Source organism: Mirounga angustirostris, unplaced genomic scaffold (assembly GCF_029215605.1).
Source record: "Mirounga angustirostris isolate CCGP_5_RB_7025 unplaced genomic scaffold, mMirAng1.0.hap1 SCAF_5, whole genome shotgun sequence".
Classification (NCBI taxonomy): domain Eukaryota; kingdom Metazoa; phylum Chordata; class Mammalia; order Carnivora; family Phocidae; genus Mirounga; species Mirounga angustirostris.
The window spans coordinates 9,264,194-9,291,828 of record NW_026991713.1 but is presented as its reverse complement, the minus strand read 5'-3'; the positions used below and the strand labels follow the sequence as shown (position 1 = coordinate 9,291,828).

Below are 27,635 nucleotides of genomic sequence, written 5' to 3'. Positions count from 1 at the left end.
GGGGTGAGGGAGAGGACTCAGCAGCCCCCCTTTTTTAGGGAGTGAGCTCCCCGTGGCCAGAGGTGTGCAAGCAGAGGCCCAAACTAGGGATGCTAAGGAGGGAATCCTCCCTTCTCCTGATTCCCATGCTGCCTGTGCCTCTGCCCATCTCAGATTTGCTATTTGCTCCCCTCTAAGCCTTTTCCTGACCCTCCCTCTGGGTCCAAGGAGGGAGATGTTCACCCACAAATGAACCAATAACTGGGGACATTTGTGTATAACGATGTTATACAGTTTATCTGGGGGGAAACCCAGCATGTGCCTAAAGATGGTTAAAGCCAGCCTCTGGGTAGTTCCAGCAAACAGCAGTGACCTCTGCCCCCCATGCTGGCTGGGCGCGGCTCTCCCTGGAGCTGGGTCAGCCTGATGCCCAGCAGTGGCCCAGACACAGCCTATGGCCTGCCCGCTCTGTGCGGATATGGAGGAAAGTGGGCCCCGCCTCTCCTGCCCTGTGGGGTGGTGACACAGCTCCGGACGGCAGGTGTCCCTCACGGGACTCATGCTTGTCCTAGAGTTTGGGATCTGGAATTCCCTCCTGGGGAGGCAGCTGACGGTAGAGATTTGGCTTACATTCTGGAATGGGACTGGAGGGAGGGCAGGCCTGGGCTGGGGGCTGGCACCCTGCTTACCCGCTAGGGGCCAGCCTGTTATGGGCCGGCTAGAGTCCAGGCCTCTCTGAGCCTCAGCTTCCTTCTCTGTGAAATGAGCTAAGTGAGCCTGATTGTGGAGATGTTTTTCTTTAAAGGTTTTAAAGATACTTTATTTTTGGGCACCTGGGTGGCTCAGTCGTTAAGCGTCTGCCTTCGGCTCAGGTCATGATCCCGGGGTCCTGGGATTGAGTCCCACATCGGGCTCCCTGCTCAGCGGGAAGCCTGCTTCTCCCTCTCCCACTCTCCCTGCTTGTGTTCCCTCTCTCACCCTCTGTCTCTCTCTCTCTGTTAAAAAATAAATAGGGGCGCCTGGGTGGCTTAGTCGTTAGGCGTCTGCCTTCGGCTTGGGTCATGATCCCGGGGTCCTGGGATCGAGCCCCGCATCAGGTTCCCTGCTCCACGGGAAACCTGCTTCTCCCTCTCCCCCTCCTCCTGCTTGTGTTCCCTCTCTGTGTTTCTCTGTCAAATAAACAAATAAATAAATGAAAAACAAAAAAAATAAAAATAAATAAATAAAAAATAAATAAAATCTCTAAAAAAAAATAATTTTTATTAGAAAGAGAGAGAGGGAGGGGCAGAGGGAGAAGGAGAAAGAGAATCTCAAGCAGGCTCCACACCCAGCTCAGAGTCTGACTCCGGGCTGGATGCCACGACTGTGAGATCATGACCTGAGCCAAAATCATGAATTGGCCGCTTAACTGACTGAGCCCCCCAGGTGCCCTTCCTTAGAGGTTTTGGTGAGGATTAAGTGACATGATTTTTGCCAGGCACTCCCAGTCGATGCAGAGCTCCTGCAGAGGCTGTGGGGTTAGCTCGAGGTCTCCTGGGGGAGACAGACCCAGAAATGTGTGTGTGCAGGGTCGGGGTGGAGGAGAGTTTTGAAGGGTGAGAAGGAGTTCGATCCTATCTGAAAGATGAAAAAGGTGGGGAAGGGCGTTCTGGGAGTGAGAACAGCAGGTGCAAACTTACCAGACAGCCTGCGGCCGGGCCCTCTGGGGTGGCTGAGCCGAGTGGGGGAGGGGAAGAGGGGAGGTCAGGGTGGGGTCCAGCTGTCCTGGGGTCTCCATTTCTGTGTCTCTGAATCCAGTACCCCAAGATCCTGAAATTCTGGGTACCCCTGATTTGTTTTTCTGAGTTCGACCTAACTCTGTTCCAATTGCCATCTGGAATCCATTTTTTTTAAATCCATTTTTAAAAAGACCCAGGATTGGATTATAAAGACGGCAAAAAAAACAGCCTCGGCCCATTTACATTGGTGCCTTTAAAAAAAAAAAAAAAAAGAAATTTTTATAGCATTTTCTTTAGTTCAAGGAAAAGGGGTGGTTTTTTTCCTGTGCCTTCCCGTGACCAGTGACCTCTCTGGGACCCCCCCTGAGGCCACCCTGTCCTGTTTCCAGGGCGCTGGTTCTGCCACCAGGGACCTGTGTCCCGTCCCTCCAGCATATCTGCTTGTCGGGAAGAGTTCGCCCACAACAGCATAGAATTTCGTTCTGGTTTTATTCCGGGCCTCTGGTGGTGGCTCTGTGCGCTCCCTGCTGCAGATCAGGCCTTAGCAAGTCCCCTGGAGGCCGCCTGACCTGATGCGGAGCCTGGCGCGGGGCTCAGAGAGACTTGGGTTTGAGTGTGCAGCCACCCCCACCAGCCGTGGCCCTGGGCAGACCCCCGGACACTGGCCTCGCCCAGTTAGGAGGACGCATTTCAGTCACCGAGCGGATCCAGAGGGAGCCCCCCCTTCCTCCCAGCGGGATGGGAGCGCTGGGGGACAGAAACCTGAGGCCCATCCCGGCTCCTGGGGGGCTCCCACTAGGGTGGAGGGACAACAGCTAAATGGAGAAGTTAACCCGGGGCTTGCAGGGTCCTTGAGGGAGTTTGGGGACCACAGGGGACCTTGGCAACGCTTCTCTGTGTGTAGACTCTCAGGCCCGGTCTAGGTGAGGCTCCCTGTCCTGGCCCAGCTCTGAAGCCTGCAGGGGACGTGGCATGCACACCTGTGTCCCCGATGGGGACATGCACACACCCCCACCCCCAGCCTTCACCCTGGCCCTACGCTCTTCTCTCCATCCGCCCAGGGGGGGCTCTTTTCAGACCTAAGTCACATCAAGTCACCCACCTGCTCTTAGGCCTGAAGTGGCTCCGAACTCACCCTGCCCCTGGTGGCTCTGGGGGTCTGGCCTGGGTGGGAGCTGGCTCCACCCCCACAGAACATAACCTGGCGCAGGTAGCAACCAGGTTCAGAGAGGAAATGGTGTGGGGGGGCGGGGCGTGGGAAGGTGGGAAAGCACTGATTGGTGAGCCGTGGAGGGAGGTGAGGCCCAGGGGCCTTGACCACCGGCCCTGGAAGCTTGGATCGTGTCTGGAAGGCGGTGGGGAATGGCTTTAGGGCTTTTCGTGCTGCAGGGTGGGGATGGGGATCCACAGGTCTGGTCACCCCTGTGACTTCTCACCGTGTCCCACTGTCGTCCATCTGGCCCTGCCCCCCCCAACACTCTCCCTCCCCCCCCCCCCAACACTCTCCCTGCCTCCCTTCCTCCCCGGCCCATGCACCTCTCCAGCCCCACTCGTTGGTCACCGCCTCCCACCTTCGGCCTCTGCCCTTTCTGTTCTGCCTGAAACACGCTTCCCCTCATCTTGGCCGGGCTGGCTGCTTCTTGTCTGCGCTCCACGATCGCTGCTTCGGCTCCTTCGCTGACCACTGCTGCGTCCCTCCCGCCGCTGCCCCCACCTGCAACGCTTCGATGCTTCGTTATCCCGTCCACTTGTTCAGCGTCAGTCTGGTGTTTGGGGACGCTGCCTCCAGGACACCTGCCGGTCCTCACGGGCCTGACTTCATCCCTTCCTCGCGAGGCGCCATTGCTTTACAGATGAGGGCACTGAGGCGCTGAGAAGGCAAGTCCCTTGCCCAGGGTGACTTTGAGCGCCCTGTGTGCCGGAGCTGTGGGCTGGAGAGGAGAACCCGAGCGGGCACAGAGCCTCCTCTCTCTGCCTGCCCTTGGGCCCTGTGGGTCCTCAGAGGATGTTGTGACCTTGTTCCTTACTCTCTTGGGGACTCGGTGTCTCCAGCACCTGCCTCCCGGCCTCTCCAGGGACTCCCTGCTTCTCTCCCCCCAAGAGGGCCCTGTCTTAATGGTTCCTCCTCTGCTTGTCCCCAAAGCCCCGACTTCCGCCTGCCTATTTCTCCTCCCACCTCCTCTTGGCCTGCTTTTGGCTGGGGGGGTCCACCCCTGTCCCCACCCCTGGTGGAGCCTGTCAGTCAGGAAGTGCTGCCCAAGAGGGCCTTGCTGGTGCTCTTCCTTCTTCCCTGGGGCCTCTGGAGAAGGTAGTTAATCCTTGCTAAACCCCTACAGTGCACTGCTCTGCTCAGGGTGCTTGCATGTAATTCGCCCACTAGGCCTGAAGGGAAGGTTAATTTTTGCAGAGGACCAATCTGAGGCTCAGAGAGGTTGTCATTTGCCTGAGGCCACACAGCATAAGCAGCAGGCCTGGGATTTGACTCCAGCAACCCTGTGTGACTCCTCAGTGTCTGGAGAGCCCTCTAATCAAGAGGCTTTTCCATTCTGCTGGATTGGGGACCGCGGGTGACATCCAGAGCTGGGCCTCAGATTCCTGACCTGGCAGGTTCCTGGTAGGAACCTTGGACTACTCTTAGCGCACAGGTCCAAGGGGTGCGTGAATGGCAGTCCCGGAGTTGTGCTGTGCACGGCTCTGGCAACTGGCCATCAGAGCCCGCCTTCGCCTCCCGGTGTCCAGCGTCTGCCTGGCTTGTCCAGAATGTGTCAGTAGCCTAGGAGTCCCTTAGACAATTGCTGTGAAATCCGGACTTGCTGCCTCTCCCCTCCTGTGCCCCTGAGCACAGACTTGGCTCTCACACTATGGGCCCCTCAGGTGTCTGTCTGCTTCAGGGCCCACTTCCTGAGGCTGAGAGTCAACTTGGTCAGGTGGGTCAGGTGGGAAAGAGCCTACACGTGGGTTCAGGTTCAGCCTGTCCTGCTGACAACAGTGCCACCTGCTGTTTCTGAGGCTCAGTTTTCCTACGCCGCTAATTGGGAGCAGTGCGAATTGCCCTCTGCGCTTCGCGGGGTGATCATGAGGACGCAGAACGTGTGACACGGCCACCCCGAGAGCCAGCATGCCCGCGAGGGGCTAGACCGTGGCTATGTGTACATTCTCAAGTCTGGATTGGCAAATGTGTGGCTCATGGGCCACCACGGCCCAACTGTGTGCTTGTGATTGAACCAGGACACAGACCCACTCTTTCTTTTCTTTTTTCTTTTCTTTTCTTTCTTTTCTTTTTCTTTCTTTATTTCTCTCCTTCCTTCCTTTCTTCCTTTCTTACTTCCTTTCCTTTTTCCTTCTTTCCCTTTCCTTTTTCCTTCTTTCCCTTTCTTTCTCTTTCTTTTCTTTTCTTTTTCTTTTTTTTTTTTAAAGATTTTATTTATTCATTTGAGACACAGAGATACAGATACAGAGAGAGAGCATGAGCAGGGAGAGAGACGGAGGGGGAGAAGCAGGCCCCCCCGCTGAGCAGGGAGTCCGATGCGGGGCTCGATCCCAGGACCCTGGGATCATGACCTGAGCTGATGCTTAACCGACTGAACCACTCAGGCGCCCCTTCTTTTCTTTTTCTTTCTTTATTTCTTTCCTTCCTTCCTTTCTTCCTTCCTTTCCTTTTTCCTTCTTTCCCTTTCTTTCTTTCTCTTTCTTTCTTTTCTTATTCCAGAAAAACCCACATAGCGCGCAATAAACCATTTTAAAGCACACAGTTCAGTGACATTTATGTGCAACGATTGCCTCTGTCTAGTTTCAAAACTTTTCATCACCCCATAAACCGCCCCCCCCCCCCCCGTGCTCATTAAGTAATCGCTCCCCATCCCCCCTCCTGCAGCCCTGGTCACCTCTGGTCTGCTTCTTGTCTGTTTTGCCTGTTAAGGATACAGGACAGAAATGAAATCATGTAACATTGACTTTCTGTGTTACAGTCGGTTAAGCGTCTTCCTTCACCTCTTTTTCCGCTTGTTTTAAGGTTCATCCAGTTGTAGCACGTATCAGAACTGTTTTGTTGTTTGTTTGTTTGTTGTTGTTGTTTTTTAAATTTTTTATTCTTATGTTAATCCCCATGCATTACATCATTAGTTTTAGATGTTGTTTGTTTGTTTTAATGACTGAAAACTATTCCATTATGTGGAGATGCCCCAACCTGTTTCTCCATTCATCTATCGACGGACATTTGGGTTAGAATTTTTCTTAACACACAGTGCTGTGAACCAGTGGTCTCCACACTTTTGGTCGTGCCATTCTTTAGGAAAAACTTTTCAATCAGTCCTCCCATTAAATGTAGATTTATTTGTTTGATATACATTACTACTACACAGATCCAGTACATTACAGAATCCATGTAAAGTATGGACATCTTAGGGGCGCCTGGGTGGCTCAGTCGTTATCCATCTGCCTTTGGCTCAGATCATGATGCCAGGATCCTGGGATCGAGCCCTGCATCAGGCTCCCTGCTTGGTGGGGGGGCTGCTTCTCCCTCTCCCCTGCCCCTGCTCATGTGTGCTGTGTCTCACTCACTCTCTCTCAAAAAATAAGTAAAATCTTTTTTAAAAAAAAAGTATAGACATCTTAGGAAGATGAGATTAAAAAAAATAATAATGCTTTTCATGTGTTTTCCCACACCTGCCATGGAGTTACTGCCCATCCTGCATATTAGCTGAGGATGAAAATGTACCTGAAATTATAGTTTCTTATTTTAGAAAAATTGGAAACCACAAAGAAGTGGAAAACAGGCAATAAAAATGCCCTCTGGCCCCTGCCTCAAGCTCACTGAAGGCCACACCTGAGGCTCTGCCTGTTGAGTCTGGGCCTCTTCACCCTCACACAGTTTCAGGGAAGGTGAGAGGCAGGAGGAAAAAGCAAGAATTTTTTTTTTTTTTTAAGATTTTATTTATTTGAGAGAGAAAGAGAGCATCCAAGCAGGGGGAGGGGTAGAGGGAAGGAGACAAGCAGACTCCCCATGAGCAGGGAGCCCGATGCAGGACTTGATTCCAGGACCTTGAGATCATGACCTGAGCCGAAGTCAGAGACTTAACTGACTGACCCACCCAGGTGCCCCAAAGCATGTCCAGCCCCTGGACTCTAAAAACTTAACAGTTTTATGACTCTGGTAACATTAATCAGTACTCGTACCTTAACTGTCTCATCTGCAAAATGCTGATGATAACTGATGTATTAGTTAGCTATTGCTGTATAACAAAATATCCCCAAATAAAGTGGCTTAAAATAACAAACATTTGTCATTTCCTAGTTTCTAATGTCAGGAATCTGCTTAGCCAGCTGCCTCTGCCTCAGGATCTCTCACGGGTTACAGTGTGGTGTCAGCCAGGGCCTTACCTGAAGGCTGAGGGTGGACCCATTTTCAAGCTCACCTACATGGTGCTGGCCAACTCGACTCCTTACAGGCTGAGGGGCTCCACTCCCTGTTGACTGTTGGCTGGAGGCCTCCCTCACTTCCATGCCATGTGGGCCTCTCCACAGGGTGGCTCAAAACATGGCAGCTTCTTCCATTAGAGCGAGCAAGTAGGGAGTGGCAAGAGAGGGTAAACAAGGTGGAAGCCAAAGTGTCTGTAATCTCCTCGCAGAGATGTTTTTTATCACTTTTTGTGATATTCTGTTGGTTAGAAGTGAATCAGAAGGCCCAGCCGGCATTCAAGGGGAAGAAGTTGTACAAGGCTGTGAATACCAGGAGGTGGGTGGGGGGCCATCTCAGGCGGTTGCCTACCCAGCTGCAATAGACCTGTCACAGAGGATTACTGGGTTAAATGAGGTATGTGCACCGTACTTGGGGGAGTGCAGGTTGCCCTGTAACTGGCAGGATTGTGACTGCTGTTACTTTTTTTTTTTAATTAATATATTTATTGGGGCGCCTGGGTGGCTCAGTTGGTTAAGCGACTGCCTTCGGCTCAGGTCATGATCCTGGAGTCCCGGGATCGAGTCCCGCATCGGGCTCCCTGCTCGGCAGGGAGTCTGCTTCTCCCTCTGACACTCCCCCCTCTCATGCTCTCTCTATCTCATTCTTTCTCTCAAATAAATAAATAAAATCTTTAAAAAAAAATTTAAAAAAAATTAATATATTTATTTGTGAGAGAGAGAGAACGAGCGATGGGAGGGGCAGAGGGAAAGAACCCCATGCAGACTCCCTGCTGAGCGCAGAGCTGGCCACAGGGCTTGATCCCAGGACCCCGAGATCATGACCCGAGCTAAAACCAAGAGTCAGAGGTTTAGGGGCGCTTGGGTGGCTCAGTCGGTTAAGCATCTGCCTTCGGCTCAGGTCATGACTGGAGATGGGGCTGGGCACGCGCCAGCATCCAGAGGACCCAGCCTTGGCAGGTCTACCTCCCGGAAGGGCATGAGACCCCTCGTTCTGGGAGGCCAAGCCTGCAGTTCTGGAGGAATCTTGGGGTCAGGGCCCAGGAGGACCTCTCAGGACCTGGCTGGTGGCATGGTAGTACCAAATTCGTGGTCAGAGGGTCATTAGAGCCTGAGGCTAAGGAAGGAAGTGATCATCCCCTGCTGCGCTGTGTGACCCTAAGCAAGGTGCCCTCCCTCTCTGGGCCTCCCCTCTGCCGTGCCTGCTTAACAGCAGCCTTGAGGCTGATTGGGGTGAGGGGGGCTGGCTGGGGTGGGGGCAGACAGCAGGCTGAGGGGAGTAGCCGCCCCTTCTCCAGGCCTGGTGCTGGGCCAGGGCCGGCCTGGGTCTCATGCCCAGCTCTGCGCCTCCCCCGCCCTGACAGGTGTTCTCCATCGTGGTGTTCGGCTCCATCGTGAACGAGGGCTACCTCAACAGCAACTCGGGGGGCGAGAAGTTCTGCATCTACAACCGCAACCCCAACGCCTGCAGCTATGGTGTGGCCGTGGGCGTGCTCGCCTTCCTCACGTGCCTGCTCTACCTGGCCCTGGACGTGTACTTCCCCCAGATCAGCAGCGTGAAGGACCGCAAGAAAGCCGTCCTGTCCGACATTGGGGTCTCAGGTGAGTCCCCCATCCCCGTGGGCACCCCCCCCCCAGCACAACAGAGACTGCAGAGGGCTGCCCCAGCCATGGGCCCGTCACTCCTCACGCACAGCTATGAGGCGGGTGAGGGGACAGACCGGGGGTCACCTGGCTGGCAACGGGGAGTGGTGGGACCAGGGCTGGGCCTGAGACCCTAGAAGAGCCCTGAGCTCCACCGCGGGGAGGGGACAGGGCTTCTGTGCCACCTCCCTTGGTGGAGCCTCGTGAGAAGTAAGGCAAGACTGATGGCATGGCACACAGTCCAGGCCCGGGGAGGGTCGGGGCCTGATGCGACCTGCTGCCCCTGTCTTCCAGAAACAGCCTTTGGCGGAGGTAACCCAACCTCTGTCCGCACGAGTTCTGAGAGTCTGATCACTGGGTGCTTTGGTTGAGGGGCAGTGAGGCTTTGGCTGTGGTCTCAGGTCTCTGGCTGGGACCTCCCCCCATTACCGGGCCTGGGACTCTCAGGATGAGCCCGGCTGACTTGTAAGCAGTGAAGCCAGTCCCTTAGACTTGAAAGATAGAATGAAATTAGTAGTTCTCAAACTGTATTCCCCGGAGCCCCAGGGTTCCGCAGCAGTACCTGTGGGAAACGTTGGTCTCTAGATACCACAGCCCTTTGGCACACACACGCTTTACTGGAGCAGCTCTGGTTCTCTCTTGGTAGACTCTGGGCACCCACAGAAGCTCTCATTGCCACGAGGCTCTCACTGCTAAACTCCCCAGGCCTCTGCTCAAGAGGCTCCTCCCTAACCTCGGGCTTTGTGAGGCTGCAGGCACATGAGAAGCTGGTGCTCAGACCCGCCCAGCCAAGCTGCCCCCCTTGCCCAGCCTCCTCCTCTCTCTGCCCAGTTCTCAGGGAGGCTGCAGTGGGCTAGGGGGTCAGATCAGTGCCCCTCCCAGACTGCTGCAGGGTGGTCAGCGGTCCCCAGGCAGGGATTCAGCTGGGAAATCTGTGTGCGGCTGAGATGACAGAAATGCCCGCCCAGGCTGACTGACTTTTCTCTGTCTCTCCCTGCTTCGCTCCCCTCACCGCCCCTGGCTCCCCCCGGCTCTGCTCCTGGCCTTGCTGTCTGCACGGCCGCCGGCTCCTCTCTGTGGTCTCTCCGCGTCTGACCGACCTCCCTGCTCTGGCCTCACCTTCCCCCGCCCCCACCCTGCCCCTCCCTTTGGGGGTCGGGGAGCATGGGAAACATGCTCCTGAACCTCTCCCTGTTCCTCCCCTCTCGCCCTCTCTCTCGTGTGGCCCCTTCTGCCTGGTCCCGGTGGACACCCCAGCCTTCTGGGCCTTCCTCTGGTTCGTGGGCTTCTGCTTCCTGGCCAACCAGTGGCAGGTGTCCAAGCCCAAGGACAACCCGATGAATGAAGGGACAGATGCGGCCCGGGCCGCCATCACCTTCTCCTTCTTCTCCATCTTCACGTGGGTGAGTATACCACCGGCCCGGCGTGCACTCTCCCACCCCGGCCAGGCTCCCAGGCTGCGGGGCCTTGCAGCTTCGCCAGGGACTCTTGCTTCCTGGGGCCCAAGTGGCCCCCTGCGTCTCTCCTGGACGCTCACACAGGGCTGCTTCCTGAGGAAGGAGGCTGTTGCCAGTGCCGGTGAGGACAGTCCCGTAGTGACGGGAGACCCTTGCTTTGGCCCAGAGCACCCACCAGTGATCATGAACGCCCCTCCCAACCAGTCTGGTATTTGGGTCGTGGGCGTTTACCATAAGCTTTTATAAACACTAGCAGAGGCCTAGGCGGGAAGATAAGGCTTTGCAGTCCCGAGGCTGGGAAGGAGCCCAGGCCTAGGTGTCAGGAGACCTGGGCCACATCTTGGGGCTGCCTCTAATTTTCCGGGCCTCTGTCTTCCCGTCTGTAAAATCAGGCAATTGGATTTGGGGTGGGAGGGTGTCACAAACTCAGATGCCCACGGGGCAGGCAGCACATGAGAAATTATGAGTGGGCCGGTGGCAGGTTCATGCCCCCCCAAAAGGGCACCCTCAGCCCCTGTTCCAGAGCAGGAATGGGGATCCACACAGGCCAGGTCTTCCCGTTTTCCAGAGAAGCCAGAAATCTGAATTTCTGTGTGAAATCTGATCTTTATGTGTTAGCAATTTATTCAAGTTAAAAAAAAATCCCATGTGGGTCAAAGAAAGCATGTCTCTGGGCCTGACTGGCCAGATGGCACCCCTTGGCAAGCTCTAGACCTAGGCTGGGCGCTCTTTCCCACTGGTTCCAGGTTGCCTTGATGTATTTCTTCTCCCCTCATCTTCCTCCTGCAGATGTCTGGGGTCACATGGGCTCCAGGCCCCCATCCCAAAGTTCTCCCTCCCCTGCGTGCAGCCCCTTCCCCTCCAGGCTTCCCGGCAGTCCTGGGCCCAGTTCTGCAGGGAGCCCCCGGGGCTGGATACGGGCAGCCCCAGCCCCTCCTGCAAAGTGTACTGCAGCCAGCCCTCCCTTCCCCTCTGCCCTCCTGGGCTTGTCCTGGAGTGACTTCCTGCTCCTTATGAGGGCCCCTGAATATCCATTTCCTCTTGGGATACCCCCCCGCCCCGGCCCCATGCAATATTAGGAGCCAGAGTTTGGAGGAGAACAGCTGTGGTCACACCAGCCCTCCAGGTCCTCAAGGCTGGGCCGGAAGAATCAGGTGACCCCAGGACATCTCGGACCAGAGAAGGTGCCCCGTGTGTGGGGACGTCCCAGCCCACCCAGCCCTGCAGGGAGGTGTTTGGAACAGGGAGCCCCGAGATGGGGGTGGGGCTCATGGAAGAGGAGTGGGTGATTGGACGGCAGGACTTCCAGGGGCAGGGCCAAGAGCCTGACTGACAGGAGCCCGCTGGCCCACTGCAGGCACTTCTGCCTTTCCCAGCTCTTCCCCACTGGCCTCACCCCTGCTCTCTCCTGGCAGAGCCTGACCGCAGCCCTGGCCGTGCGGAGATTCAAGGACCTTACCTTCCAGGAGGAATACAGCACACTGTTTCCCACCTCGGCACAGCCGTAGGCCTGCCCGGCTTCCAGAGGCAGGGGCGCCCCGTGTCATGGCCAGTGGCAAGCTTGTGGGGCGTCCTGCTGCTGGGAGTGGCCAGGATACCAGGGCCCGTGGGGCAGGGGAAGGCCGGCTGCGAGGCCAGTTCAGACCCGCCACTGAATCACTTGTTGCCTCCTTTATGTTTCGTTTGTCCATTCATTCAGTAAACATTTATTGAGCTGTTTTGTGCCTAGTGATGAATCAGACGGGGGGCCTGGCCCCAGGAGCCCACAGGCTGGGGAGGGGAAGACAAACAAATTGCAGTTTCCCCTAACCAGACTGCCAGGGGCTCTAAGATGGGGGGAGGTGGCTCATACACGGGCTGCCAGGATGCTGTGGACGCTGGGAGAGCCTGTCCCTCGCTGCAGCATGAAGGCTGACCTTACAGTCCCCGTGGAGGCTGGCTGCTGGGCAGGGCAGGCCGAGCACGTCAGAGGACGCCTCGCGTGCGTCTGCTCTTATATGCTGTATGACCCTGGGCAAACCCCTGCACCTCTCTGAGCCTCCGTCCACTACCCAGTGGACCAACCTCGCAGGGCTGTTGTGCGGATGAAGCAGAGGCCGGCGCAGGGCTTGGCATAGAGATGCTCAATAAATGTAGGTTCTTTTGTTCTTTCATGCATTCATTCATTCATTCTCTCCCAGGAGTCAGAGACACCTCCATAATCCCTACTTTGGGGGCAGTTCTCAGGGGGTGAATCCTTGTTCTTCCAAAAGACTCTGGCCTCCAGTTCTATACAGCCTCCAGCTTCCCCAGGAAGGAACCACCTATCCCTCCACCCTCTGTAGGAGCCGAGGGGGAATTAAAGCAAACAGGCCCCCAGAGCAAAGCACAAAGAGAGTAAGCTTCCTAACACGAGAGGCATACAAGTGTAGATGGCCGCAGACAGCACCCGCTCTGAAGAAGCAGGGCCAGGCTCACCAGCAGGGCCCGTCTCCCCCTCCCCCCACCCCCGCACTCCCACCCCCACACGAACTGGCTGACCAAGGGAGGCCTGATTTCCTCAGCTCAACCCTCGTCCACCTGGTCCCCCTTTTTCAGGCTCCTGCACTGCTTTGGACAGCCACCATTCAGGAAGGGCTGCCCCTCAGAGCTTTTACCAGTGACACAAATCGAAAGTCAGTGCCTAGTCACTGGGCTTCTGGAACTGTCTAGAATAAAACGCCAAGCACACTTCACCCCCTGCCTGTCATCAGATGGCCTTTTGGGGTTCCTCGTTGGTTTATTGCCTTGTCAGGGGGCTGATGAAAGGGAAAGAGATGGGGAGGGCCCTGGCCTGGGAAGAGGCAGGACCTCTATTCAGATCTGGCTTCTGGCACTGACTCTGCCATGAGGTCTCCCTTGACTAAGCCTCAGTCCTCCCAGCCCAAAAGCGGGTATGTTGAGCATTAGCATCTTTCCATCACAGGCAGACCACCTGCTGGAAAGATCTTTGGAGGAGGCTTTCAATATAAACCTAAAAACTATTTTTTGAAATTTATTCCCTCACTTGGTGTGGTCAGTGTCATTGCCTTTAATAACAGTGTGATAGTTTTTACTGAAAAAGAATTTCCCACCTACATACGTATGCTGTAGACAAGTCTTTCCCAACTAGGTCCTATGGGGAAAGGGCTTTGTTGGTCAGATAAGGTTGACACATGCCACTTGTCATAGTTTTCCCCTTGGGGATCCCAGCATACATCCTTCACGGCTCTGACAAGTCCTGTGGCCTTGAAACTTATTTTACTCTTGTCCCAAACTTGTTTGACCAAATGTTTTAGTTAGAATCAGGTTCAGCCCCAAGTGAAACTGTAAATCGCAGTGGTTTAAATGCAGCCTAGTGCAGGACTGACCTAGCGGCTCCAGAGGCCTTTTGGGACCCAGGCCTCTTCCATCCCTCCAACTTGGCTTATGGACCTCGCGGTCCCGTGTGGCAATTAGAGCTCCAGCTACCACATCTGCATTCCACGGGTTGGGTCAGAGGGCGGGGCAAAGGACCTGGGGTGACGTGCTGGCCAGAACTCCGTCACATTCTTACACCTAGCTGCAAGGGAGACGGGATGGCTTGCAGGAGATACCAACAGTTCTCTATCCCACCGAGAACCCGTTTTCCCCATTCCACCTAACACCCCCGAGACCACAGTTTGAGAAGGATGTCGTGGCCTTTGGGCCATTTTAACGCTCCACCGTGGAGGATGCTTGGGGACCCATGAACTCTGGGGTTGGGGGACATGGGACGGGTGACTTCTGAAGGTCTTTCTGGCTGGATGGACAGGGTGGCTCTGGATCTCTTGAGGGCTGGCTGCCAGGACAGACTCCCCCTCGGGCAAGCTTGGTTTCATCTTCGGGGCTTTGAGGATATTTAACCCCTACTGCCTGTGTCCTGTGAACTAACTGCCACTAACCCACTGTTCTTGTCTGTCTTTCTCCTCTAACCATCCCCTCCCGCCTGTCCTTGTCCCCGCCGGCGCCCGTCCCCAGGCGGGCCAGGCCGTGCTGGCCTTCCAGCGGTACCAGATTGGCGCCGATTCGGCTCTCTTCTCCCAGGACTACATGGACCCCAGCCAGGACTCCAGCATGCCTTATGCCCCCTACGTGGAGCCCAGCGCCGGGCCAGACCCCGCCGGCCTGGGCGGTACCTACCAGCAGCCGACCAACGCCTTTGACACCGAGCCCCAGGGCTACCAGTCTCAGGGCTACTGAGCTGCAGTGACCACCTGCCCCTCGCCTGTCCCCTGCCCCAGTCCCAGCTGCCCCCCCCCCCGCCCTTTGCCCTCCTGCCCACTCCCAGACCCCTGCTCCCTCCCAGGCTGCCCTGCCCAGCACCTCAGGAGACTCTGGGTTGTTCCCCTGAGGCCCAGGGCAGCTCAGGGTGGGATGGGGCCGTAGGGTGTTGGGTGGGGGCGCATCTCCACATGTGTGCAAGTCTGTCCAGCAGGGGCTGGGGGCGTTTGCATTCATGCATGGTGTCACTGAGCATTCATGGAGTGCCTACTGCATGTCTTGACACTGGTGGTGAGAGACCAGGGGTCCCGGGAAGGGCGAAGATGAGGGACAGAGGAGCCCCGGAGGTGGAAATCGGTGTGAAAGATAGACCTGGGTGATGCTGGGAAGGTTTGGCTCCAGGGTGGGTGGGAACACCTGCAGGACATCAGGGGCTGTCACCCAGCCCTACTACGAGCATGGGGGCTGTCTCCATTTTATGTTGAGGACACTGAGGCCTGGAGAGGTCAAGGTCCCTTGCCCAGGGTCACTCAGGCAGCCAGTGATAGAGTTGGGGCCAAGCCCCAGCCACCTGACCGGAGAGCACCTGCTGTCCCCTGTCCTCCCTGCCTTCCCCATCCCTGAGCCTGGGGCTCCACCGCTCAGTGCTTCTGTCACTCTGGGAGGCCTTGGGGACATCAGCCCATGATATAACCCTGATTCTGCTGCAAGCCAGGGGCCCGTTCTGCCTCCAGGCCCCTCTCCCCACATCCCCACCGGCCCCTCCCCCAGCCTCCAGTCAGGGTGGGAGGGCTAAGGGGCTCGCCTCACTCGCTTGTTTCCCCATGTACTGCTCCATGCTGTGCGTGCCCCACCGGGAGCTCCAACACCCTCTTTGTGGCCTCCCAAAGGACTGACCATTGTCCCTGCCCAGGGCTGGGTGGACGAGGAGGCCCAGAATGGGGAGCGACCGGCCCAAGGTCACACTGAATAAGTGGCAGAGCTGGGCTTGCTGCCTGGGTTTCTTGGCCCCAGCCACCCAGCAGGTGCCCCGATTCCCTGCCCTGCCCTTGTGACCTCCCAGGAAACAGAACTGATCTGGGACACTGTGTCATCTTTCCCTCAGCCAGGGTAAGCCAGGGTCTCAGGGGCTGGAACAGCCAAGGGCATGGAGAGTCCTTCCACTGGCCTTCCAGAAGATCTGATGAGAGGACAGTCTCTCTGGGAGTCAGAGGAGAGAGAGCAGGGGCTCTGGAGCCAGCAAGGCCAGCCTTCCACCTGCTGCCATGGGACACACTGCTCCCAAGGTGAACGCTGAGGGCCCCTGGTGCGCGGTGGGCTGGGGGAGGCGGTGGGCCGTAGCAGAGACTGTAGCAGGTGTCTCCAAAGGCACAAGGAGGGTTGGGGGCAGGGAGGGACTCTTGCACAGGTGGACTCTTCACTGAACCTTAAAGGACGGGGAGGTCTTAAAGGAGAGAGAGAGAGGTGTGGGGAGACATGGGGCTCCGCGTCCACTGGCCAGTGACCTGGGGAGCAGGGCCAGGGGATCGTGGCTTGGCACCGTGCTGGATGTTCCCACCACCAGCACCCCATGCCCCCACGAGAACCCTCAGAGGCAGGTGATACTCACTTGCCCTTGGACTCAGCAGCTATCCTGTGCCAGAAGGCATGCAAGCTGGCCGTCCAGAGATGAGCACCAAGCCAACCTCTGTACCCAGGGTCCACCACCTCTGGCGGACTTGCCAAGGGATGCGGCGCCCCTAGGAGGGGCCAGGAGGATGGGCAGCAGTTAGCACGGCGGTGAGGGAAGGAGGAGTTTCCTAGGTTGAGAAGCAGCGTTGTTGTCCCCACTTAACAGAAGGGGAAACTGAGGCTCAGAGAGTGTAAACGACTTAGCAGTGGAGCATGGATCTGAACTTAAGCCTGTTCAAGTCCTCATAAGGGGCAGCAGAGACCGGAGAGAACCCCAGACAGCTGAGCAACAACTGGTCTTTGTGGACTTCAATTTTCCACATCTGGGGAAGGGGCTCTGTCTCTGGTACCCCCGCCCCCCCCCAGTAGCTCAAGTGGGGATGGGATGGGGTTGTGGCATCTACCAGGCCAAGCAGCACAGCCTGTACCAGACCAGGTTGGCAAAGCAGGTAAGGGTGTGGGTGATTGTGGGTGCGCTTCTGGCAAAGTGAAGCTCTGTGCCCATGCAGGAGGCTGAGAGAGGTCCTCCCCGCTCCCACTCCCCACCAAACACCTCCCCTGCCGATGGACACCAGGAGACCCCAGGGTGCTGCCCGTCCCTTCTCCCTGGGCACCGACCAGCTGCTTGTGATACCGAGCTGGAGGGCAGGCTACCACTTAAGCTTCACCGATCCCCTGGGTGTTTCTTATAGACGCTCCCTGCCACCCCAGACCAGGAAAGTTTACAGGACCCCTCCAGGAGGGAGGGGCGCAGAATCTTTTCACTTTGCATTGCTCACTCGGCCTGGGGTACAGCCCAGACATGATCCCACCAACAGGCGGGGTGTTGGCAGGGCCCGCCAATGGTGGAGGTGAGAAACGGGCGGGGAGAGGGCAGGATTCGGCTGGGACCCAGGGCTCCTGACTCCCCCTCTGGGAGGTTGGTAGGGATTCCCTGCTTCTTCCCACTGGCTGAGGACGGCACCCTGGAGGCCCCAAACTTAGAGCCTGTACTCCCGGGCCAATGGTGTCCTCTTTTCCCTCCCTGCTCCCTCCCTCTGCCTCTCCCTTGCTTCCAACCCTTTCTATGGAGAAGGCTGCCCCCTGCAGCCTGACCCTGCTGAGTTTGAGCTCCCTCCTTCCACCAAGCACAAGAGTGGGCCCAGGAAAACTGGGTGCCACCCAAGTTTAGAGCTGCAAGGACCCTTCGAGATGGTAGAGTCGGCCGGGAAGACAGTCACTTGTCCAAAGTTACGCACAGAGTCAGAGGTTGAGGACCTAGGTCTCCTGCTTCTGAGTTAACCCTCATCCTGCACAGTCATGGGCCGTCCGCCTGGGTCTGGCTTCTGGTACCTGGGAGTGTGACAGTCGAGGGACTAATTCCACGGGGACTGGCATCCGCTCCCCTACTCCAACCTCCCCTGTGATTTTTGATCTTCAAAGACTCTTGGGGGTCCCAGGCTTCCCCCATGTAAACAAGAGCCCCCACTTGTTACCCCTTGAGGGCCCCCCAACCTTGGCCCAAGACCCCTTTGATTCTCTAAGGAGGAGGAAGGGGGAGCACCCCTCCCAAGAGTTTGTGGGAGGATGGGCTGGTCCAGCCATCTCCCAGCGCTGCCCTTTGATGTGACACTCCCCATCCCCTGGTGCCCACAGCCCTTGTCTGGGTGTCCCGGCCCTCCCGCAGCGTAACTGCCTGTGTATAGTATAAATATATATATTTTCTATATATAAGATGTATAATATAAGGCTCCACAAATATATCTGTGTGTGTGTGCGTGCGTGCAGTGAATGACGGTCCCCATCCTGGGCCCCCACTCTGGACTCCCCCACCACCTGGTTAAGTCTCAAGAGTGAATCCAGTGGCCCCGTGGCACCCTCCGTTATGACATCTGTCCATTTGTGGTGAACCAAGTGAAGGTGGTGACTTCTGGTGACATAGTAATAAAGTGAAGACAAACCCACCAGCTGACTGCGGCGTGTCACAATCTTTTTGTTCTTCCTGAGCGTGGCTTGGGATCACCCATTCCCTCTCTCCCCTGACCTGGCACGTACTTTATTTGTTCTTACTGTTCAATACAAGTCAGATCATTACAGTTGAAACCAGTGCCCCCCAGCTTTACATATGCGATTGCAGGCACACAGGCATACACACGCGCACACACACACACACACACGCACGTCATTGTTCCCTATCCTGATTCCTTTCCCAATCTCCAGAGGCACCCAAGCCTCCATCCAGATCTACACATATGCTTACAGGTCACTATTTAAAGTTAATGGCCCTGAGCTGGCACAATATTTATCCAGACACTGAGCCGGGCCCTGGGAGTCCACACTGAGCAGGGTAGACAGCCCTTGTCCCCGCAGACGTAGTCTTCCAGCAGGAGGCATGGATGTGAAACCAACATGCAAACAAAAATGTAAGTTGTGACAAGTGTGCTGAGAGAATGTCAGAAGATGCCGTTTAGACCTGGGCTCAGATACAGGCCCTCTGAGCAGGTGACCCTTGGCCGGAGCTCACTCCGATGAGCAGGTGTTCAGTGGCAAGGGGGTGGGCTGCTGGGTGACCTGAAGAGAGGAACTGAAACGCGGAGGTCCCTGGCCCGGCAAGAGCTTGGGAGCGGCGGAAGGCAGGCGAGGCGGACACACGGGGGAGAGGAGGAGGAGGGACAGGCCACAGGGTACTCAGGGGTCCCACCGCGGAGGGCCTCCAGGCTTCCGTAGGAGGTCTGGTTCCTGCTGAGCGATGTGGAACCCACTGACGGGCGGATGACCATCCCAGTGTGTGTTTGAAAAAGACCAGCCCTGTGGTCGGATGCCAGCCAAGAGGTTGCTGCCCGGCGTTCAGACTGGAAGGTCACCATGGACAAGGGGAGAATAGAGGACATCTAGAAATATTTGAGGAAAGAGCAGATCGGTAAGTGACGGCTTAAGTAAGGAGGGCTGAGGTGGGTGTAAGAACCGCTCTCCCGCAAAAGCCGGAGCTCAGCTGATCCAGGGCTCCGGCCTCTGTATCGGCCTGTCAGTCACAGTGCTGGCCACGCCCACACCATGGCCGCCCACAAGTCCCGCCTTTGTCCCACCGCGGGGCCTCTGACTGGACAGAGGTGAGCACCTGATCCACGGAATGCCCCTTCATAGGCTGATGAGTCTCAGGGCCTAGGTGCCAAGGCCGCACTAAAAAGCACCGCCCTCCCTCCATGACTAAGCCAATCAGACTGCTTCCCTCCACGATGGGGCGGGAGGATTGGTCAATCGGGAGTGGGAGGAGGCTGGAGGAGACCCCGGAAGAGGCACAGTTCCGAGAGGAAGTGCAGAGCGCGAGTTTCAGTGCTCCTGGGTTCAACCTCCTTCCTCTTGCTTTCAGGAGGCCTGAGGGCTGCCGCTGTTTGCAATCACAAGAGCTTGACTACCCCAGGAAGGCTGCCTCACCTGTAACAACCCTTCCCTGCCAGGCATCAAGAAGACTAATGGAATTGTGAACCAACCAGACGGCAGAGCGCGTGTGCGGAGTCACTGTTAACAAGACTTATAACATCATCATTATTATTACTTAATAGTCACGCCGCCCTCCATTTGCATTTTCTGTTTTTGTCATTATTATTCACCTATTTCCTCCACTCTGGAGTTACCAAAATACTTTTCACATACCTTACCTAACAAAGGACTTCAAAACTTAAAATCTGAATCCAAAGGACTCGGATCTGCCGGGGGAGTGGGGTTTGGGGAGGGGTGACTACTCAGAAGAATGATCCTTGGCTGGAAAAGATGGCTCCCAGTTTGGGATGAGGAGGACATCACAGTGGTCATCTCTGATTCAAAGATAACCAGTCCTCCATGCTGTGATGTGGGTTTTAAAACGTGATAACAGGGGGCCCCTGGGTAGCTCAGTCGTTAAGCATCTGCCTTCGGCTCAGGTCATGATCCCAGGGTCCTGGGATCGAGCCCCACATCGGGCTCCCTGCTCTGTGGGAAGCCTGCTTCTCCCTCTTCCACTCCGCCTGCTTGTGTTCCCTCTCTCGCGTGTCTCTCTCTGTCAAATAAATAAATAAAATCTTAAAAAAAAAAAAAACCAAAACGTGATAACATGATGGCCATTCCTTGGACTTGACAGAAATCAGTAAAAGCCTGAAAGGGCTTTAACAGAGTCAGAATAATTTGGGGAAATATGAAAATCCTCTCAAAGAAATACTAGTTTTCAAAATCAGAGCCCCTACATAATTTTGGGGGCCTGTTATTCAAAAACCAATAAAAAGGAGTGCGGGGGTGGCTCAGTTGGTTAAGCATCCAACTCTTGATCTCAATTCAGATCTTGATCTCAGGGTCTTTAGTTCAAGCCCGAGTTGGACTCCATGGTGGGTGTGGAGCCTACTTACACAGACACACACAGCCGTAAAAAAAAAAAAAAAAAAGTGCAGTTAAAGGTACTAAAATAAAAAATTTTTTCCTTTCGAAATATTTGATTACTTATAAAATGAAATAGGGGTTACACGAGTGACATCATAAACTTAAAATTGCAAAAAAAAATTGTTATAATCCGTACATTTAGAGTTGATTAATCTTGTGGAACAATTTGTCAAAATATTTAAGTCTTTGAAAAATCAATTTCACATATGCCTGAATTTAATTTTATATGTAAGTTTATACAGTGACATTTTAATATTTCTTCTAACATTTTCTGTACCTTGTGAAGTTGTACAAAAACTAAGAGTGATACTTACCTGGCAGGGGAGATACTAAGTGATCACCAAAGTAGTTCTTGCAGAGTGAGGCTCTTACATTGCACTTAGGAAATGTGAGAAACTCAACTGTGTAATTTCTAATAGTAGGGGCCTGCATTCATGTTCTCTTCTGGGGGAAAAAAAAACAAACTGAAAGCGACTTCATAATTTGTCTATAATTTTAATAAACTGTTTATGCACCTGATTGCCATATCCTTGATTACAAGAAAAATTAATTTTAAAATTGTCTTTCTCATTCATAATGAAACTTCACATGAAAATAGAATTATTTTCTATAAAATGTGACCTTTAAATTTGAGTTCTAGTCCTAAGCCTCTGAATAATTGCTTTGCAATGTTGCGGTGGTTTTCAAAACCAAGGATTCCAAACTCTGAAGAATTGGCAACTCCCTGATATGCTTTATTGCAATGTCCATGTGTATGCTTTGGTTATGTAATAATTTACCGACAGTTTACTGCCCGAGTGCTGACAGTTCCTGTCCCAGCCTTAGGCTGCAGAGTTCCCGTTTGTGTAAATCTACTGGATGGGCTCTTCCATGGGGGGTCCCCTCTCTCACCCTGGCTTTGGTGGACTGTAGCCATATTCTGCTGCTGCCAATCCGGGCACAGATCCCAGACTGCCCAGCCATGTGGGTGCACACTGGGTGGCCAAGCCAACTGCTCAGCCCCCATACTGCCCACCACCCGCCATACTTGCTGGCCAGGGCCAGCTCCCCACCACCTGGTGTATCTTTACACCATACTTCACTGTCCCATTGGACTTCCTTTATGAAACACAGGTTCAAGGAGAAAATTATTACGAATTTCAAGATGGTGAAAGCAGAGCATTAAGCGAAGAACTGGGTCCATTTTGAGCTGGGAGGCCTCTATAACTGCACAGGTCACCCGCCTATGAGTTGAGCCTTGCCCAGAATACCGATTTCAGCCCCCTCTCTACTGCTCCTTCATTCTATTCTGTTTGTTTTTTTAAGATTTTATTTATTTATTTGAGAGAGAGAGCGCATGAACGGGATGGGGGGGAGAAGCAGGCTCCCCACTGAGCAGGGAGCCCGACGTGGGACTCGATTCCAGAATCCTGGGATCAAGACCTCAGCCAAAGGTAGACTCTTAACCAACTGAGCCACTCAGGTGCCCCTCCTTCATCCTATTCTGAATTGGTTTTTTCTCTTTTTAGTCTCCTTGTCAATTAGATAGCAACACTTAATTGTGCGCCTGTCATATTGGCTATAATTATAATAAATTTGATCACCCAGTTCTAGTTCCTGACACAGAGCTGCTAAAATCCTTGGAATTTCTGAATGATAGGGTTAAGAGGTTCACCTTTTGTTGTTTATAACAAGCCCGTTACAGTCACACCTGCGCACATATTAATGCGGTAACTTTTGGAAAACCCCTAAGGGGGTTTGCCAGAGAAACCAGCCCTGGGATTGAAGGGTTGGAAATTTCAGCCCCACCCCCTGACCTTTGGGTAGAGGAGAGGGGCTGGAGATTGAGTTCAATCACCAATAGCCAGTGATTGGATCAAGCATGCCTCCATGATGGAGCCTCCAGAAAGATCCTAACCAAAGGGGTTCCAAGAGCTTCTAGATTGGTGAACACATCAAGGTGCTGGGAGGGTGATGCACCCAGAGAAGTTCTGCACCCACCCCCGCCCCCAGGTACTTTGCTCTATTCATCTCTTTCATCTGGCTGTTCCTGAGTTGTATCCTTTTATAAGAAATAGGTAATAGAAAGCAAAGCATTTTCCTGAGTTCTGTGAGCCATCCTAGCAAATTATTAACTTATTCAGGAGGGAGTCCTGGGAACCCCTGATTTTTATAGCCAGCAGATCAGAAGTAGAGGAGGCTGGGACCTTCCATTAATATCTAAAGTGAAGGCAGTTTGGCGACTGAGCCCTTAACTTGTGGGATCTGACACTAACTCTAGGTAGAGAATGTCAGAACTGAACTGAACTACAGGACACCCAGCTGGTGTCAGAGAGTGGGTCAATGTGAGAAAAAACCCACACATTTGGTGTCAGAAGTGTTGGTGCTAGTGGTAGTAGAGAAGAAAAAAGTGTGTGTGTGTGTGTGTGTGTGTGTGTGTGTGTTGAGGGCCAGAGCTATGTTCAGCGCTTTGTTAGCATATCTATTTCACTTCTTTCAATGCCTGTGTTAGAGACAAGCTGAGCCCATTCTACAGATGAGGATCTGGGCCAGAGAAGTGGCACAGCCTAGGGTCTCACTGGGCAGAGCCTGAAGAACCATAGTTCATCCACCTTTGAAATCCATGCTCTTGGGGCGCCCGGGTGGCTCAGTCAGTTAAACATCCGACTCTTGATTTCGGCTCAGGTCATGATCTCAGGGTCGTGGGATTGAGCCCTACATCAGGCTCCATGCTTAGGGGGGGAAGGGTCTGCTTGAGATTCTCTCTCTCTCTCTTTCTCGCTCCCTCTCCCTGTGCCTTCCCTCCACCCCTGCTCACTCTCTCTCAAATAAATAAATAAATCATTCTTAAAAAAATCCATGTTCTTAGCCACTGCCTTTTGTTAAATTATTTTTATACCAGTATATGGTCATATTGGTAATTCACATATCCTTAAAGCCAGTTTTACACAAAAATTGCCCCCGCTCAGAACGTTTCTGGATCAGCAAAGACTTCAACGTTGGTCACCCATCCAGCCTCCTCTGTGCTTACCCATCTCTGGTGTCTTCCCAAGCCTGTCCTCATCATGTGTCCTAGAAATGCTATTTCAAACATTTGAGAGATCTCTGACAAAACCGAGAATCTTTTCCTCAAGCTTTTTCAAAACTGCAGGCTTTTCACAAATTACATCAGCTGGGTGGTGGCATCGGCCAAGCCCCTGCTGTGCACATGGCAGACTCCCAGGCTCACCCTTGGCTCTCTTCTCCATCCACACTCACTTCCTTGGTAAAACCATCTGGGCTTTCAAACCCACGGCTCGAAATATCCACTGTATACTGATCACTCCCAAGCATACACCCCCAGCTTGGGCCACTTGTATATCCAACTGCCTGCCTTTACACTGAGACATCCAGTCGACGTCTCCCGTTTATCATGCTCAAGGCCAGATTCCTGATGTTGCTCCCCATCTCCGTAAATGGCAACTTCAGCTTCCATGTGCTCAGGGCAAAAGTCCTTGGAGCCATTGTGGGTCCCCTTTCTCTCATATTCCATGTCTGATCCCCAGGCAGATGCTATCAGCTCTTCCTCATTCTGACCACTTCTCTCCACTTCCACCATAACCATTCTGGTCCAAGCCATCCTCACCATTCTCCTGGGCCCCTGGACCACTGCAGAAGCTGCCCAGATGGTGTCCCTGCTTCCACCCTGGCCCCCTCCATTCTGTTCTCAAACCAGCAGCCTTGATGATAATTATCATAATTGCTGCTCCCAGTCTAAAGTGCTTAGAATGTGCCGGACACTGTTCGGAGTGCTTTCTTTATATTAACTTTATTTAATCCTCGCAATAACCATACAAAGTGATTACTGGTATTATCCCCATTTTACAGATTATGAAACTGAGGCGCAGAGAAATTAAATAACTTGTCCAAGGTCACCCAGCTAGAAAGTGGTGGAATTGGGATCTAAGGACCAAGGAATACTTATTCACTAAGCCTCTAAAATACAAGCCATTCAGGGTCCTCTTCTGCTCAAAACTCTCCAGAGAGCCTTCCTGGCTTTCTTAGCATAAAAGCCAGAGTCTTTACAATGGCCTACAAGGCCCCACAGGATCTGCCTCTGCTACCCCTCCCATCCAATCAGCTGTCACTCCTCCCCTTGCTCCACCACACTGGCCTCCCCACTGTTCCTAGGATATATCTAGCATGTTCCTGCCTCCCGTGCTCACGTTCCATCCCGTGCACGTGCTGTTTCCTCTGCCTGGAATGCTCTTCCCCCTCCGAGTCTCTGCCTACATGACACCTTGTCAATGGGACCATCCTTGGTCATGTCTTTAAAAAATTGCAGACCAGGGGCGCCTGGCCGGCTCAGTTGGTAGAGTGTGTGAGTCTTGATCTCAGTGTCATGAATTCCAGCCCCACGTTGGGTGTAGAGCTTACTTAAAAATAAAACAAAAATAAAAATTGCAGACCCCACCCCCGCTTTCTTTTCCTCCATAACACTTTTTACAACTTGACATATGTTTGTTTGTTTATTGTCTAGCTCTCACTGAATTTAAGTCTCAGGAGAGCAGAGATTTTGTCATTGCTCTATCCTAAATACAAGGTGCCTGGCATATAGTAGGTGCTTAATTGAGAGTTGTTGCCTAAATGAATTAATCTTCCCACCAAACCTCCTCCTTTCCCTGTGCTCACCATCCCAGAGACAGGCACCTTCAGCCTCTGGTTCCCCTCCCTGGAGGTAATATCTGAGCTTTGTCCCTCCCTTAAAAAATCAAAGCATCTGCCAGATCCTGTTGACTCAACTTCCTAAATATTTTTCAAACCATCCACTTCCCACCATCCCTTCTGCCACCTGCTGGGTTCTGCCCTTCCGTAACAGATGCCTGGAATGCATACAAGAATACACTGAGTTTTGCAGATTTTGAATTTTTCCGTGTCCTCTCCACCCCCACCCCTTTCAATTGATCCCCTTGTCCTCCCCAACCCAGGCCCAAATGTGCTCCTTTTCTAGTGCTCCTGTCTCAGTGAATCCTCCACCATCAACACAGCTGTCCATGCCTGGAACCTGGGGGTCCTCCTTAACACCCCTCTCTTCCACCTCCAACCCACTGCCAGTCTTTCTCTTTTTATCTAATTAGATGTTTTTGAAAACTGCCCATTTCCTTTCATCCTCGAGGCTACCACCCTAGTCCTGGCCACCACCCCATCTCATCTGCGTTATCTCAGCAGCCCCCTAGTGCTGGACTCCCTGCCTGCCATCTGGCCTGGGCTAATCTTCCTAAAATACAAGTGTGGTCACGGGACTCTCCCACTTAAACAAATCCCTACCCTTTCCCGTGCACAGACCCCCCTGCTTGACTTGTCCCAGCCTCCTGCCACTCTTGACTTCTGCCATTGCTCCCTCTCACTCTTGCTTTGATCACGCTATTCCTTTGGCCTAGGATGCCCTTTCTCCCTTCTCTGCCTGCCCAGGTCCTCTCCCCTCCTGGGCCCAGCTCCAAAGTCACCTCTCCTGTGAAGTCTCCCCTGATTCCACCCACCCCACCTCCACCATGTCCTACGCACTGGGTAACTACCATCTTCCCTTGGCGGCTCACGACCAGCCCTCCTGAGCAAGGTCACCTTGGCTGAGGGGATAACAGGCCAAAAAGAAGTTTGGGGGCCAAACAGTGAGGCCTGAGTAAGCACCTTCTGTGTGGTTGGAACCATTCCCAGAATCCCAAGGTCAAACAGCAGAAGCATATGGCATGAGGAGGGAGTAATGGTCTGGAGAAGAAGGGCAGAGAACCAGCGTGCTTGGAGAGGATTCTGTGTTCCCATGCTAAAGGCTTTGAAAATGTTACTTCATTTAATCATTGTCACATCTCTGGATGGTAGGGATTTCAAAAACAAAGAAACTGGTGCATAAGGTTTACAAAACTAATAAAGGCAGCATTCCAAAGCAGTGGGGGAAAGGAGATTAATCAATGAAAGGCTTTCATAGGAAATTGGCCATGTGTATGGAAACAACCAGATTGGATCCCTTCCACTGCATGGAACCCCAAATGGAATAAACATGACCATAGTTAAGTGAATATTTACTTCAGTTTGGGGTCAGGTAGGTCTTTCTCAGCATAACACGGAAGACAGAGACCATAAAGGAAAATACTGAGAGATTTCATTAGTCAAAATGTAAATGTTTAGTATGTCAAAAAATAGAGTTAAAATGAAAATAGAAAACTGGGAAAACTATTTCCAACATGTTAAAAGAAATAGGTTCATGATCTAAACAGACAATTCACATAATAAGAAATAAAGTGTGCCAATACACGTATCCAGAAAAGTTCCATTTGCTGAGTAATCATAGAAACACAAATTAAATCGAATTGAGGTACCATTCGTAATCTACCAAATTATCAAATACTCGTTTTAATAAGGTTATTCTGTCATGGGGCGCCAGGGGAGAATGCATCTTAAAACTGCGGATCTAGTGATGTGAGAAACAAAGGCAGAAGGAAACGTAGATAAAATTAAATGTCTTTACAACCTGCAGCCCATTGACAGATACTTGAGATAGGCAGATTATAACATTCCTCCAGAAGCCTGCGTCTTCTTTAGCATATGAAAGTCCTCTTGGAACTTCCCTTATCTTTACTTCCCCCAGCCCCAAGGCGTATAACCAGGCGCAGCTCACAATCCCGGGGCAACAAGGAGCAGCAGGCCGCAGACTACAGCTCTTTCTGCCCCCCGGTCCTGTCCCCGTGCTTTCATAAAACCACCTTTTTGCACGAAAGACATCTCAAGAGTTCCTTCTTGGCCTTCAGCACCCAACCCCACCAACCTCACCAACACAACAATATTAAAAACAACTACATCACTAGAACCTGCCATTTTCAAGGTTATAGGGGCGCCTGGGTGGCTCAGTTGGTTAAATGTCCAGCTCTTCATTTTGGCTCAGGTTGTGATCCATCTCAGGGTCACGGGATCAAGCCCTGCGGGGAAGGATCTGTCCTCGGCAGGGAGTCGGCTTGGGGTTCTTTCCCTCTGCCCCTCCCCGCCAAATAAATCCATACATCTTTAAAAATAAATAAAGGTTATAAACAGGGGGCCTGGCTGACTCAGTCGGCCGAGCATGGCACTCTTGATCTCAGGGTCGTGAGTTCGAGCCCCATGTTGGGTGTAGAGA

General features: G+C 53.4%; 1 protein-coding gene across 3 annotated transcripts in view; it reads left to right on the top strand.

Moving 5' to 3' along the window:
- The window catches only part of SYNGR1 (synaptogyrin 1), a 29,124-nt gene extending 8,941 nt beyond the window's left edge, over positions 1-20,183 (top strand). The window contains exons 2-5 of one of the 3 annotated variants that reach the window (XM_045872497.3): positions 8,477-8,714; positions 10,014-10,159; positions 14,210-19,022; positions 19,473-20,183. In XM_045872497.3, coding sequence (XP_045728453.1) covers positions 8,477-8,714; positions 10,014-10,159; positions 14,210-14,431 — 606 coding nt within the window. In that variant the 3' untranslated portion in view covers positions 14,432-19,022; positions 19,473-20,183. Of the gene's footprint in view, positions 1-8,476; positions 8,715-10,013; positions 10,160-11,628; positions 11,932-14,209; positions 19,023-19,472 lie in introns of those variants that run through there. The other 2 variants (XM_064590584.1, XM_045872498.3) reach the window with 2 other exon arrangements.
- Positions 20,184-27,635: the final 7,452 nt, after the last annotated feature.